This window comes from Amborella trichopoda, chromosome 1 (assembly GCF_054954075.1).
Source record: "Amborella trichopoda isolate Santa Cruz 75 chromosome 1, AtrichopodaSantaCruz75HAP2 v2.0, whole genome shotgun sequence".
Classification (NCBI taxonomy): Eukaryota; Viridiplantae; Streptophyta; class Magnoliopsida; order Amborellales; family Amborellaceae; genus Amborella; species Amborella trichopoda.
This window is the reverse complement of record NC_142336.1, coordinates 8,143,991-8,159,716: the sequence shown is the minus strand read 5'-3', so window position 1 is coordinate 8,159,716 and position 15,726 is coordinate 8,143,991. Positions and strand designations below refer to the sequence as shown.

Here is a 15,726-nt window from a genome sequence, read left to right as displayed (position 1 = left end):
AAATTGGGATCATTACAAGGAAGACTTGCTTTGCTTTTTATATTATTTCTCTTGTGATTTCCTTCCATTGTACTTGATTTTTGCTATTTTGATCAGTATTCACGTGGAACTTTTATGGAAGTTCAATTAGGGTTAGAATTTGTGGCTATGGCTATGAACAAGGGGTTAGGAGGTTCTTTCTTTATAATCTAGAGATTTTGAGATTTGTATAATGTGTCTGTTGAAATTGAGATCATTGAGCCCTGGCAAGGAAGACTTGCTTTGCTTTTTATATTATTTCTCTTGTGATTACCTTCGATTGTGCTAGTTTGGTTCTCCTACATTAATGTTTTAAGTGGACAATGGAGATACTTGCTTATAACTAAAGGTCATGTATTGATACCATCTTCGGCACTGATATTGTGCATCTCCCAATCATTGCAGAAAGTTGCTTAGTGATTTAGATCAGTTGGCTCTTTAAAAGTACTGCCTGTGATTCAGTATCCCAACTATATACAACATTTTCTTGCTTGTTCACTGTTGTGTTTCATTTTGGATGTCATAGAGGCTTGATCATTTATTTGTGCTTCCTGGTGGTTTAGTGAGCATTGGCTTTTTTGAAGTGTTAAGATCACTATTTTTATTCTTGATCTGTCTTCAGAATTTTCTGTTCATGTGTCTTCTTTTCTCCAAGTTCCTTGGATATTAATGTAATTGGCTTTTCAACAGGTCTGGCTGATCATGATAACTATCATGAATATTGTCGCCTTCTTGGTCGCTTCAAGGTGAATTATCAGGTAGCGTGCAATTTGTTGTATTTATCAGTTATTGAGATTGGTTAGTATTGAAAAATTGACAATGCTGAATGCATAAAATTTTCACTCACTTGAAGTTTTCTCACAATGTGAGTGGACTGAAGAAATAATGCATCTGTAGTTTTTCTGTGTCTATTTTGATGTTCTGCAACATCAATTCTGTTTAGGGGTATTGATACATGAGTTTGATGTTTCATGCCATGCAACTGGAGAAGTTTGTGAATTTCTTGGACATATATTTCCCACGAGATTCTTTTTGGATCATTATAGATGAAATTTTAATTGAATTTGAATAATTTTATGGAAAGCAATAGCTGCATTAGTTCTTCAACTTTTTCCCTTTAGGGCATAGGACTGAAATATCTGAAGGCTTCATCTCAAAGAAAAAGTGGCAATAAACCTATGGTTTTGAAAGAATAGTCTGAATAGATGAAGGTCCATGTACAAAGTGGACGAAAAGATCTACTTTTACTCCAGTAGCTAGCAAAGTTGCTTCATTATTTAGCCTCTCTAAACTATAATCTAGTTCATTATTAACATTCATTGACAACATTGAAAGGAACAAATCCTTATAAGTCAAAAAATTTGCATGGTTTTATCGTTAGTTATCAAGACTGGACCGGTTTGGCTGGTCCGACGTTGGATTGCCAACCGGTGCCTTGGCCTGTCTAGTCCAAATAAGAAATCAAATTTGATTGAAAACTAATGTTTGACCGTTTTTTGCTAGTTAGATTAGCTTGTTTTAACCGGTTAGGCAGGCTTAATAAGGTTTGGGACTTTCTTATAATATATATCATAATTTTTTTATCTATTATACTTAATTTTTATTTATTTGTTAAAAATCTTGTCCGGTTTGTTCGACAAGTGGTCAAACTAGTTTTGATTGGACTACACCCTTTATTGTTTAGTTGGCCGGTCTGATTCTAGTAACACTACTTCTATCTGAAGTGAAGTGTCCAATTCGTAAGTGCCAGAGATGCAAATCTAATTTTGATAGGGCGGGAATAATAGGCATAGCAAATTAATGCCAATTACCTCAATTGTAGTCTCAATAGAACATTTTTTTTTACTATGTGGCATTGTCCATCGGCTTCCCCGTTGAGAATTCCTAAGGCAAACACAGAGAAACATTACAGGATAGCTTTGAACATTTGATCATCTGAAGTTTAAATAGTGAATAATGGCTTCATTCCATGTTTTGAAACTTAGACTTGCCGTGGAACTCACCAGGTGACCGAAGTGAGTTGACTAGGTGAGTTTTATGCTAGTTTTTAGTATTATGTTAAGTTCAAAAAACCATAGGAAAAATATGAGGAAAATGGGAAAATTAAGAAAACCATAGTAGAATTATAATTTCTTTAGTTTCTACTAATTTTGGGGGAAAATATTGGCTTCTTGTTCAAATAATAAAGAAACTGAAATTATTTCTCAGATTTAATTATATTCTTTTGAAATTTAAATTTTTGAATGATTGCTAAATATGCAAACACGAGTGGATCTTGATGATATTTCATAGATCTAACGATACTGTAAAACATCTTGAGCACAAAGTCCAGTTTCTTCAAAAAGTAACAAAATATTAAATCATTTTTTTTATGTTTGGTATTTTGTTTCTTTTTTATTCTAAATATGGGAAATTGCTAAAAGAGAAAGTAACTAGTAAATTCATGAAATAAATCCATAGACATTTCTAAAGATATGGTGTTTTTGGTAGAAAATAACACGAGATGGAAAATAAACTAAGGAAACGGATACCTTGTAACTGAAGGGTAGCAGATCTCCAAATCTGTTTCGATGGAAATGATCCTTTTTACAATCTCTGGGGCGAAAGATTCAAATACTGAAAATAAACTCCTCCTGAGCTTTTGGATTGATTTGTTTGTCCAATATTGTGTCTTAGTGATTGGATGCTCTTTGTCAATTGCTCATGAAGTTTCTTGTCAAGACGCAAACCCTTCTTAATAAATTTCCAAAATCTGTTGTCTATTACTATTTCGGGGCTTTCAATTTTTAATTTTTTTGATGAGAGGGGTATGTAAATTCAAAATAGGCATAGGATTCCCCTACTCTCTTAAATGTTAAAATATGCAACAAGAAATGGAAGATTTACTTGCGCTTTTTGAGAAGATTGTACAGCCTGTAAAACTCAACAGGTCTTAGGCAGCTCACTCAAAACTTGGGAGATCTCCTAAGTCTTATCACCAATGTGGCGAGTCCTGTAAAAACTTGGGCAATTCTTTCCAAAGCTGCCTGATGGTGAGTTGAACTCTTGTAAAAATCAGCACGCGCTCGAGCAAAGTTGATTTTGGCGAGTTCTGAGTTTTAAAATACTAAGTCTTACAACATCGATTTAATTCTAAGAGGCAGGTATAACCAAATAAAAGACTTTCAGGGTAAATTAAAAATTTGATTATGTTGTATAAAACACGTAGGTGCTGTATTTGTGGATTTGTACCACCTGTAATTTGATCTAACTTGACAGGAGATTTTCCAGCTAAAACCGCTCTTTAACCTTTTGTTGGTGCCCCAATAATTTGGAACAAAGTTGTCTCACAAATATTTAATTTTATTTGGTTTGATATAATTATTTGTTTTGGAAAATGTTTCAAGTATTTAAAGTATTTTGGGAAAAATGGAAAGTTTTGTGGAGTAGTACTGGATGTGTAGGTGGATAAGAAGTGGATATCATTGATCCTGACTTGAACCTTGAAGGTCTTTGAGGGGTTGTGGCTAGGGTTTATGATTTGTCTCATGCATGTCAAATTATAAAACAAAAGATTAGTGTGGACTTGCCCGGTCTTATTATAGAGGTCAAGTTAAATCTCCAAAAAGAAAAGAATTCTACAAATCAAGTCGTATGGTCACATGGCTCTATTTTTAATGTATCAAGTGGATGGATGTCAGTATCTGGTTTACCCGATGGCTTCTCTAACCATGCCTACGCTTGCTTAAGCAACTTGAGCATTAGATTGAGGGATAAGTGACATTGTTGAAATGGGATTGCACCTGAGGACAAGAAGGCAGATGCACCTATATCAAATTACACTGGATGACATGTGGAGCAAGATGTGGCTGCAGTTTTCTTGACTGACTTGATAGATTGTGGTTAATGAACTGAGAATCAACAATAGTCTATCGGGATTGGAAGTTTCACTATGTATACGAGTTTCAGCATATTTTTCTTGTAATATCGACTTATAAAAATCAGCTCATATCTGTTGATGATTATTATAAATTTTTGATTGATAACAATCTTTTTATTAATATTAAATGCAAATACAAAAAGAGCAAAAAGAATAAAAATGATACTAACGCGGCATCTTGATGACCTATGTGGCCTTTATCAGTAGAGGCATTTTTTATGACCTATGTGTATATAGCCTGAATTTCCGATATCTTAATTACATCATAGATCACAAATCCCTATTCTCAGTGAAGTGATTTGTTTTTGCTAGAAACTCCCACAAGAAACATTAGCAATTGGTAATGGTTTTATTCTATTGCTGGCTTGCTCCGAGGTGGTCCACATTTGGTTTGCTGAGTGTCCCTAGACCTTGTTGTGTCACAGCTCTTGCACTCTGGAATAACACAATCCCTTAGGATTTCTCTAGGCCTGACTTGTGGCCTCGGCTTTCTTGTAGCACTTTCTTCAAGAATGGTTCTGTAGATGTGCTTGGTTTAGCATCAAGATGGGAGTATTTCTTGTGCTTGTTCTTCATGCTTTCAACTGGGAACCTGTTGGAATGTGATGCATATGATACCTTAACAATTTGCATGCTTGTTTGTCTATTCTGATTATTGTAAACTTTTTATTATTATCCCTACTGTTGCAAAAAATGTTTAACTCATAAGTTTTTGAAAATCTAGAACTGTTATAGTGTTCTTTTCAGTTATCCGAGCTTGTAAATGTGGAAGGCTACAGTGACTGGATTAGATTAGTAGCGGAGTTCACGTCAAGGTCTTTGCAGTCATGGCAGGTTTGTGTTATTCACTATTTTATGTTTTGATATGTTACATCTTGTCTGAAATTGAGAGCTTTCATGTTTGCTATTTTTTTTCAGTGGGCCAGCAGCAGTGTGTATTACCTTTTAGGGCTTTGGTCCAGACTAGTTACATCAGTGCCATATCTGAAAAGCGACACTCCAAGCCTGCTAGATGAATTTGTGCCCAAAATAACTGAAGGTTTTATTGCGTCTAGATTCAGTTCAGTGCAGGTTCGTCACTTAAAATAAATAAATAAAGGGAAATTTATCTAAGACCCACAACAGATTAACAATTTAGCATTTTATGCATATCTTTTAACTTAATTTCAAAATACCTATAAAAAATACAGTCTTGAGTTGGAATAGTCTCAATTCGGCAAAATGTTATTACTTCATCTGGTCGATTTAGATAAATTTCCCATAAATAAATAAAGTGCAGGTTCATCACTTTATATTTGCTGCTTGACTTTAACCTGTGTTAACAACTTCTCAATTTGGTCATTTCTGCTTTCTCTTTCCTATACTGATTTTGTCGTCTCTTTGTGTTTGCTAATATGTTAATGACAGGCTGCATTACTTGATGATCTCTCGGAAGACCCTCTGGATAACGTTGAACTTCTTCAGGACCAACTTGATAGCTTTCCATACCTTTGCAGATTCCAGGTTGGGACATTTTCTGTTGTTTTTTTTGTTCTTTTAGAGCAATTGAAGCTTAACAAATGACTTCCATTATCTTGCCTAGTTATGTCTGGGCCTAGTATTAGCCAATTACAATAATTGCTTTATTGGTATCCTCTTAATTGTAATGCTGATTTCTGGATCCATGTGCTATCTTCCATGAATTGCAGTATGAAGGCAGTAGCTTATATATTATTAAGCTTTTGGAGCCCATTCTGCAGTCATACACGGTACAATTACATTGAATTATTTTCAGATCCTCTATTTTCTTGAGTACTTAAGAAAAATATATTTTTTTACTCGGTTATTTTCGGGATCTTTTGTATTGGATGATAATTTGATCAATGCACCGTCAGGAAAGAGCCAGATTGCCATCTACTGGAGATATAGATGATCTTTTTGTGGTGGAAGGACAACTGGCTTGGGTTGTTCATATTATAGCTGCCATTTTCAAGATCAAACAGACCACTGGTTGCAGGTAAACAATGCATTACTGTGGCTGGAGCTGTGAAATTTCGGATGCAATTTATGATGCCCCATTTTACTTTTCTTTGTACAGTGCAGAGCCACAAGAGCTAATTGATGCAGAACTTGCGGCACGAGTTTTTCAGTTGATAAATGTGACAGATACCGGGTTGCACACTAAGGTATAAAAACAACTAGTCGATGAAACACTATTGCTTTATATTGTATTTTGAAAAACTTTCACATTATTTTTTGTGGTTGTCAAGCTTTAGTTTTCCAAACATATTTCCCCTTTACATGCTTATTTCTAGTATTGCTTGATGATTTTGTAGCTCTATTGTGAACCCAAGTTTTCTCTCCTTCCTGATTGTGTTTCAGTTGCTTGACATGGTTCTCTTGAATCATGGCCTACCTTACCTAATCTTGCATTCTTCTGAATCTCTTTCGTTTTGACATTGTGTAATAGCTTTCCCAGTTCATTAGATTTCTAGTGCTGAGTAAGTGATTGAGCTTTAAATATGCTATTCTACCTCGTGTTATACCAAATTTATCTTCTGTTCTGTTGCATTTCATCTGTGGTTCCATAGAAAGATTATGTGCATGGACTTTCCTCTGAAGTGAATCTGCTTCTGTTGCTTTCCTGAATGATAATTGTTTCTGAAGTTTATGGAAGTTCAATCATGAATTTATTATGGTTCCGGTAGAGGTTAGAACTTGTTGTAAGGCATATTGTGCCCTCTTAGGATGAGTTGCAACATTTTTATGGGTGAATAGAGTAAGTGAATTCCCTCAGGGTAAATAGTCAAGATTTGTATGTATGTATAAGAAACCGAATCTCTTGCAATGCACTACAAAGTAGAAAAGAACTAGCCACTACAAATTTAAAATTTCTTCAATACACTTGAATTACAACTTCCAAAATGAAATTACAGCAAGGTCACTGTAACTACAGTGACTTAATGACTTCAAAATACACTAAAAAGAGAGGATACTATTCTGTTGAGGTCCCTTATAAATGTACATGACAAGCTATAAAGAGAGATCATCGAACTACACATGAATAGTGTGTTCTTGAAAATTCAGCACTGCACAAACTTACAAAACAAAATTATACATCAATCGACACTTGAAAACGTATCACAACATGATCTCCATTACGTTAATATAACAATTGCTCAAGTATAAAGTGTATGACCATGGGAAGCCAATCGGAGCTCTCGAGTGCCTGGTTTACAGCTTTGGGTCTTAGCTATGTGCCAGATGTTATGGCATATCACAAATTTGGGCCAATTCATCATCTACTAAAGTGGGAAACTCATCTTACTGATATACACTTCAAATATGGAAGGATTTGCAGAGATTCAAAGATCTAAACAAATGGAAAGTTCGTGGGAGAAATCTGGCTCTTTAAAAGCAAAACCGGTTCAAGTTTCTTCACAAAGTGGCTCATGAAAATTTGACATAGTTTATCTTTGTAAAATTAACAATTTAAGAAGACATGAAGGTGATCTAAGAGACTGATACGAACATAAAATACTCAGAGAAATATACTCTAAAACTCAAGGGAGAAATCTCATGGAAAACTATTTCAAATTGTGCATGGATGAAGCTTTAAACTACATGGATCAAGTGAGATTTGTGACGATTCAAAGAAGCAAAGATCTAATCATCAAAGGGGGAAGAAAAATTGTTGTAATTGAGAATTTACAGCAAAGGGAAAGTAACCAGATCAATGGAAATTGGAAGACCTTACTCACTTGTTGAAGGCTTGAAGACTAGATCATCCAATACTTGAGTTTTGATCACTATTAATGGAGTCGCATGAGACCTTCAAATGAGCTCTTCTCTCTCATAACATGAAGAAGCTTTTTAAAGAGAGAATGAAAGAAGATGAAGGATTTGGGTGTGCCAACCAAAGAGAGAGTGAAGAGTGAGGGGCGTGTCATTTTTGAGGGAAAACTTGTGAGGTGATCTCATGTGTGAGGAAATGTGACTCAAGGGGGTATTTATAACTTTTCAAGCCTCAAGTGTGGAGATGCTTCTAGATGATGAATCTTGGCCTTTCATGTTATCTACAAAAACTACAAAGAGAGGCACGATCCTAGCCCACCATCTACCATCATGCCATCAATATGTGTGGTATAGATTTAAACACTTTTATCCTCCTTTAATTCACTCCAATTTTCATTGTTATCAAAATGGCCATGCTCTTCTCATTTAATAAAGCTTAAAAGCGAGATGGAGGTATGCCCTTATGGTCATTTAATAAAATTTCTAGCAAAATAAATCTTTGAAAATTCCTTCCTTTTATGCCCTTACGGTTAGGCTTGTTATTACAAACCCTATACCCCTTCTAGAACTCTCCACATATGTGCACAACCACTTGCTTTAAGCATTTAAAATGTGCCTAAATTAATTTTCAAAAATTCAATATTTTTGGAAATTCTAAAATACAACACTTCATAACTTAAAAAATTAATAAATCAAATGACAAGGGGGTACCCTCATGGGGTTGACGTCAGCCCCACGTCATCTCCACATGGGGGGGGGGGATGTGGGACCCCATGAGGTTGGCATGTGGACGCCCTTTGGCCATTTGGGTGTCCTGTGTGGGGGGACTGACCTTGTTAGTTATTACCTTGGAATAGTTTCGAAAACCGGATTTTATTGCTCAGAATAAATCCCATAAATCCATAAAAATCAGTTAAATCATCAAAACAAATAAGCTAGAATCAGAATTCGAAGCCACCCTCCCAAAATGACCCAACCATAGTTGCCGTAATCTCTCCTCGGAGCCCTCGATTCTGGTTCCGAAACCTGTTTCCGTTAAGGAAACTCCATGAAAACCGTTTTTTTAAACTTCGAAAACTCGATTTCCTTTATTTCGGAATCTCGATTCCGTACCTAGGTGGGAACGTTTTTTTGCAACATAGGAAACTCGATTCCTTAATTTTGGAATCTCGATTCCTCACATATTTGAAAACCTATTTTCGGAACCAAGGAAACTTCTTACCTTAATTTCAGAATCTCGGTTCAACATTTCTTTTAAAACATTTTTCGGAACTAAGGAAACTTGATTCCTTAGTTTCGGAATGTCGATTCCTAAATTTCGGAATCTCGATCCAACAGATCTAGAGAAACTTGAACCCCCTAATTGTGGGTAGACGCTCCCAAATAGATTGAATCTGGCTTCCAGTGAGGTTTAAATCTTGATTCCATGTTAAATGATACATGATTCTACATGTAATGGAGCTCGTTTCGTTAGGGTTTTGAATCATCTACATCGTATAAAACATTGGTTTCTTGTAAATAATAACCACAAAAGTAATGCTTTATTTTCTAGTGGTTATCATGCTTTAAGGTCCAAGATGATACCATTAGGCGGCATGTGTACTAGAAGGGGGTATTATTATTTATAAAGCATGTATTTTAGAAGGAATTTAATGAGGTTGTGTTACTTTTTTAATTATCTTTATTATGTTTCTTATATTTACGTTGATGGAAACTGCTATAGTTTCTTTACCTTGCTCATAGTTATGTGAATTGCTGAAGTGAACTTGCACCACGTCTCGCCTTGCAACATTGCTTAGTGCTTTACAACCGATTGCAAAATGGTTATTAGTAATGTTTTTTTTACTCAGTTCCAAAAATCTATTCCAAAAAACCAAAACTTCAAATGCTCCGATAGTTATTAAGTTATAACCGCCTTTGTTACCTGCAAAAGACATCACCATCATATTTAGTAGTTAGTAGTAGTACTTTAAAACTCTAAATATTTAAATTTGATAGTTCATTCTCTTGAAGGGGCGCCACATTCCCCTCAGATGATACACTAACACCTGTCGATGCCACCATCTTTCCTTCATGCACAACATGCAGCATTGTAGCTGCGACATTGCCTATGGGCCCTATACCACACACTGTCATGGCTTGAGCTTGAGAAAACCCAAACTCCTCTGATGTCTAAACATTCTACGCAATGACACCAGACACTTCCTAAATAGTATTGCAGTACTCCTAATGTCTAAAAAGTCTACCCAGTGACACCTGACCAACTCACCCCTTCAATATTTCGGAAACTTGATTCCAAATATGTTAGAATCACGATTCTACACAGCAACATATCTATGTACCACATATGTTAGAAACTTGAATCAAGTGATGTCTGAAGCTCGATTCCACTATTGTAATTCTTGATCTCAAACTAGCATGAATCTCTGATCCATATAGTTCAGAAACTTGATTTCAAATATGCTTGAAACACGATTCCATAGATGATGAAAACTCGATTCCAAATATGTTAGAATCACAATTCCATAAATGATGGAAACTTGAATCCGCATATGTCGGAAACACGATTCCATATATGGTGGAAACTTGATTCCGCATATGTCGGAAACTCGATTCCATAAATGATGGAAACTCGATTCCGCATATTAATGAAACTTGATACTTGGAGTGTTGAACCCAAGGGGATGGGAACCTCGATTCCAAGGAGGCCGGAATCTCGATTCCATATGTGGATGAAACTTGGACCTATTCCGATCGATACTCGATTCTTGAAAATTAGGAATCTCGTTCCCAGCGATTCCTATTGTACGGACAAGGATTCTTACAAAGGGGAAACATCTAGCCAAGCGCGATTCCGGTTCCTGAAATGATTTGGGTTTTCAGGCGTTTCCAACAACTATGGACTTAACAGACTCATGACCCACAGTGTATAATCAGGGGCTCATGATCTTAGCCTATCAAAGTTAAACCGATGTGCGACTCTGAATCCCCAAGTTTAATCGGATTTCAGGCGCACCCCCTAGAGGACATGCCATAGGTTCCTCTCTTGGCATATGTGCATAGCTCTATCCAGTGGATCCTTGGAAGAGCGACTTCCCTTGCATCGCGACTATACATGCACATGCTACGAGAAGATTTGTAGCAATCAGGGATTTAGGCCAATGTCCTCTATTGGCGCTAAGCTTCCCATACAAGGCTTTTAGTCATCAAGCTCGTACATAAATCGTATTACCCCAGCCAATCACTCAGTCACAATGTTTTAAAAAATGCTCCGCCTGGCGCCTAGGTAGCTTGGACCAAAAATCTGCACGTCTAGACCCAAGCGGCCCTACGCCGGCGGATGTACCTGGGCAGGCACCCAAGCGAGCTAGGCAGGTGCCCAAGGCCGTAAGGCCTTTTTCGTTTTTTTAAATTGCTCAAAATGGCAATGGGGGTCATTTTGACCCCCAAGGCTATATAAAAATGTTATGCGGTTTATTTTTAAACACCAAAGTGAAAAAAAGAAGAAAAAACCCCTCAATATATGAAAACCCCCAAAGTGAAAAAAACTACAGGGTGCCGAAGGTTCTGGGCGCCCGCCTAAGTGTTGGGCACCAGGTAGGCCGCCTAGAGTTTTTTGAAACCTTGCTTAGTCATGAGGCACAAACATAAAAAACGACCCTGACTTAAAGGTAACCCTCAACCCTCTCGGTACCTCCCATATATAAAACCTCCTCATGACATAATTGGGGTCCATGACTCTTGGTCCCAGTGGTTCAAGATCCTAGCTTCATGTCACTCTAATACTCCAACTGAAGTCGAGAGCCAATTGAAAGGGCATAAATCCACAGTTTGGAAGGCAGTTGCTTAGTAGTTTTGTCCTTGTGTGCAGCCATGAAGGATTAGTTCTTTTTCAGTTGGGATTTGCTTCAAGCTCCTTTTAGGGAAATCTTTATGGGAGGTGGTTTTGAGGTTGGCTGAGGTCTCGACTTTGTAGTGATCTCTCAAAATTTTGTTTCTTTCACTTTCGGAGATCATTGATCAAGGCTATATCTGTACCTTGGTGCAAATCTATCCAACGCTGCACCCTCTGTGGAATGCTGACTGTCAAAGCTAGAACTCTTGAACCGCATAAAAATCATGTGTCACACAACCGAACTAATGGCCATGGGCTTCTTCTATCTCTATTAGTGACTTTTTTTTTTTTTTTTTTAATAATTAGTGACTTGTTCCATGTATCTTCTTTTACAAATTCTGTTTTATTCTGTTCTTTTTTGTGTCCTCCCTTGTGAATTCTATTTTAGACAAATGCATTTTCTTGATATGTTTCTTTTTTACAGAGGTGCGATAAAATAAGTAAGCAAAGGCTTGATCGGGCTATACTTACATTTTTTCAGCATTTCAGAAAATCATATGTTGGTGATCAGGCAATGCATTCATCAAAGGTAAATATATAAGTCCATTTAGCTTTTTGTGATAACATGATTTTTTTCTGTTGACATTCTTTTGATGCTTTTCTGTTATGTTACAGCAGTTGTATGCTCGGCTATCTGAGCTTCTAGGTCTCCACGATCATCTTGTGCTGCTTAATGTCATTGTTGGGAAAATCGCTACAAATCTTAAGTGCTACACAGAGGTACATGTCTTGCACAGCACTCTTGGTATTTTGATTATGTCTTCGACTTGCATCAATTAATTTATGATCCTTGTGCAGTGTGAGGAGGTTATTGAGCACACTTTAACTCTGTTCTTGGAGCTGGCTTCAGGGTCTGATTCTTGGCCATGGATCCATAATTTCCTGCTTAATGTGGAATTGAGTAGCTTACTTATGCCTTACATATAGTATGATTTCATTGCATCTTATTTTTCATGTATAAATAATATTATAAGCTGTGCAGATATATGACAGGAAAACTGCTTCTCAAGTTGGATACTATCAAGTACATTATTGGGCATCATACAGTAATTATAAATTCCCTTGCCCTTCTGTTTTTTGTGTTGCATACCCAACTTTGTTTAGTATTCGTAAAAGCAATGGGTTTAATCTCTCACTACATTCATTTACAGAGGGAGAATTTTCCATTTCTTGACGAGTACAAATGCTCACGTAGTAGAACAACTTTTTACTACACCATTGGCTGGTTGATATTCATGGAGGACAGTCCCGTGAAGTTCAAAACTTTCATGGATGCACTTTTGCAGGTCAATCAATTAATTGCATATTTTTCTTCCCTTTGCTTGTTTTGTTATTTGTGATGGTTCTTTCATTGGTAGAGCTCTTCATCTTTTCTCCCCATCGGCACTTTTTCATCTTTTTTATATATGTTTTTATGTGTGTGTATGGCTATTATAGCCCTATCTACATGTTGGAGAATCCATATTCAATAATATTTTAGTTGATAATCTCTAAAAGTTTATTATAAAACAGTATGGCTAACCATCCACCATTGAGGTAAATTATAATATCTAAACTTTTAAACCTAGAAATGCAATGGGTACATAGGTTAATAGAATAGTTTTTGACTGGCCATTTTTTCTTTAATAGGATTCTGTATACCATATATTATATGACAAATGTAGCTATTGGGAGGTTAGAAACAAAAGTAGAGGAGAGAAATAAGCACAATTTAGTATTGCTATTACTGGGAAAGAAGTCAGATTATGGAAATTCTGATCCAATCCTTAAAAAACGGGCAGGCCACCTCTATATAAGTCGGTCGAAAACTGATTTTTTTTTTTTGGGGGGGCTGGGGGGGTGGGGTTTGATTTGGTCTATGTTATGTTGCCTGGATATGGTTTTGGGTGTAATTGTTAGATGTAGCTGCAAAGGTGTTGGATTTGTGTGTGTGTGTGTGTGTGTGTGTGTGTGTGTGTGAGAGAGAGAGAGAGAGAGAGAGAGAGAGAGAGAGTGAGCTTTTGGTGTTAGGTGTATGTTTTTAGGGTCATTTTTTCTTTTGGGATGATCCCAAAAACACTAGATTGAACACTCCCCCCCTAAAAAAAAGATAAAAAAAAGTGAGAGAAAGAAAGAAAAGAAATCATGATCTAATTTTTTATCTAATATGCACCAAGACAAATGGCTGGCAATGCACTATATTCATTCTCTTGAGAAAAAAACCAAATTTTAGCCGTTTTCATTTTAAGTTTTTTTTATTGGGACATTCACTACGGTCAAGAGAATTTATATGAAAAAAATGGCCCTAAAAATAAACCCAACGCAAAAAATGGGGCTAGTTGAACTTGTGCAATGGTGGCCTATAGGCTAATATAATATGTTTTAGACACATATACAACGAGATCAAGAGCATGATTGATTGAAAAATTAAAATCCTAGTGCTTACAACGTGGGTGTATTGCTGAACAAAAATTGCAAGAGTCCAATAGATATGATATTCATTACAAGGGAACAAAGAATCCAAAGGTCCAGCAAAGTTGCGCTGCAAAAGTATTTGAATGTGTGGGAAGGAGATATTAGGGTTTTTGAACTTGAGATTTGAGATGCGTACCCCTTCTCATTGTTTAGGGTTGAAAAAAATTAAAATAAATAAAAGTTGAATATATACTATTATTGAAAGAAAGACCTATGTGATATTTTGTCAGGGAATACATTTTTTTTTTTTTATAATGATAATAATCACCCCTTTTTATTTTGGCAAAAAGATCAATTACAGATGGTTTTATTACAATCAATAAATATTTTAAAATAAAACAGCACAACAATAAAATAAAACTCAACTACTTGATGCCATTTATGCAACCTAATACTATGCTTGAGAATATAAAAATAAAAGAGAGCAAGTAAAAGAGAAGATGCCGGAGATTACTTCAATCAGGCTTATTATACCCTACACCGAGTCACCACATCCAATGGCGCGGGATCAGCGGTCTAGCTTCAAACTCGAACCGAGAAAGCTAATTTCGGTTAAACTAGATAACCACCTTTAAATCTCTACAAAACCGTAACCCCAAAACTAACTAAAGCTTTAACCTTGATGTCCCAAACCCTTAGAGAGAGAGAGAGTAGTAGACCTTGGGTTGGGGCATGCCCCCTATGGAACTTTTAGAGAAAGTTAGAGAGAGAAAATTTGAGAGGAGAGAGAGAGGGGCGTGGCCCTTAAGGAGGAGAGAGAGAGTTTGTGGGAGAGAGAGAGGTGTGTAGAGATGGGGGGAGAGCATCCTTATTTATAATGAAATTTAGGTCTAGGGTTTCTTTAGGGTTTCTCATAGTTTGCCTCTTTCTTGAGGTTGAATATGGACTGTTGATCAAGGTGATTTGTGGGTTGAGGATTTGAGCTATCAACATTATAGAAGGTGCATGAACCATTACCCCCTTGTCCTTAAACCATTTTCCCATCAATATATTTAAATAAATTAAATCCATTAAAGATATCATGCATTCCATAAAATTGCATTATCCATCTCATATATTCCATAAGAATATATCAAGAAATATCAAGTTAATATTTACTATCTTAAATAGAGAAGATATGATCAATATTTACTATATTACAAATTGACCATATGTCATAAGATACACTTTCCATATTTAAATAACTTAAGTACAAATCTATCAAAAGAAATCCAAAGAGGTGGGGCGTGCCACCCCTATGTGGCACATGTGGGCCCCACCCACATGGCACACGGTGGGTCCATGTGCACTATGGGCCCTCATGGAATTTTATAAATTAAATAAAACAATTTAATATATATTTGAATTTTTTTATAACTTTGTAAAATCAATAACTATATTTTTGTAAGTCCAAAAATCATAAATAAAATATTGAGAGATTCATAAGAATTCAAATAATAAAACTAAAATCATTTCAGTAATAAAATGAACACAATTAAATTAATATGATGGAAAAATGATCCATATAGTTTTAGGAATTCAATCTGTAATTATGAGGTACTCCACCTTCAACTGTGGACTACAGATAACACTTGCTTTATCGAACCGACCCAGTATTTCCAATGACCCACAGTTCAAGCGGGGGCTCACTAGCGGATCACCAAAGTCTGGCCGATGAGCCAAGGGG

General features: G+C 36.2%; 1 protein-coding gene across 26 annotated transcripts in view; it reads left to right on the top strand.

The window, feature by feature from the left end:
* Positions 1-15,726, top strand: part of LOC18442853 (ARM repeat superfamily protein) — a 74,330-nt gene that overhangs the window by 24,181 nt on the left and 34,423 nt on the right. For 6 of the 26 annotated variants that reach the window (XM_088860167.1, XM_088860187.1, XM_020672628.2 and 3 more), the window contains 12 exons: positions 709-776; positions 4,673-4,771; positions 4,856-5,008; positions 5,345-5,440; positions 5,626-5,685; positions 5,812-5,933; positions 6,015-6,102; positions 12,031-12,135; positions 12,222-12,326; positions 12,405-12,457; positions 12,589-12,652; positions 12,758-12,892. In XM_088860167.1, the coding sequence (XP_088716293.1) occupies positions 709-776; positions 4,673-4,771; positions 4,856-5,008; positions 5,345-5,440; positions 5,626-5,685; positions 5,812-5,933; positions 6,015-6,102; positions 12,031-12,135; positions 12,222-12,326; positions 12,405-12,457; positions 12,589-12,652; positions 12,758-12,892 (1,148 nt within the window). The remainder of the gene's footprint in view (positions 1-708; positions 777-4,672; positions 4,772-4,855; positions 5,009-5,344; positions 5,441-5,625; positions 5,686-5,811; positions 5,934-6,014; positions 6,103-12,030; positions 12,136-12,221; positions 12,327-12,404; positions 12,458-12,588; positions 12,653-12,757; positions 12,893-15,726) is intronic. The other 20 variants (XM_088860193.1, XM_011628206.3, XM_020672626.2 and 17 more) reach the window with 7 other exon arrangements.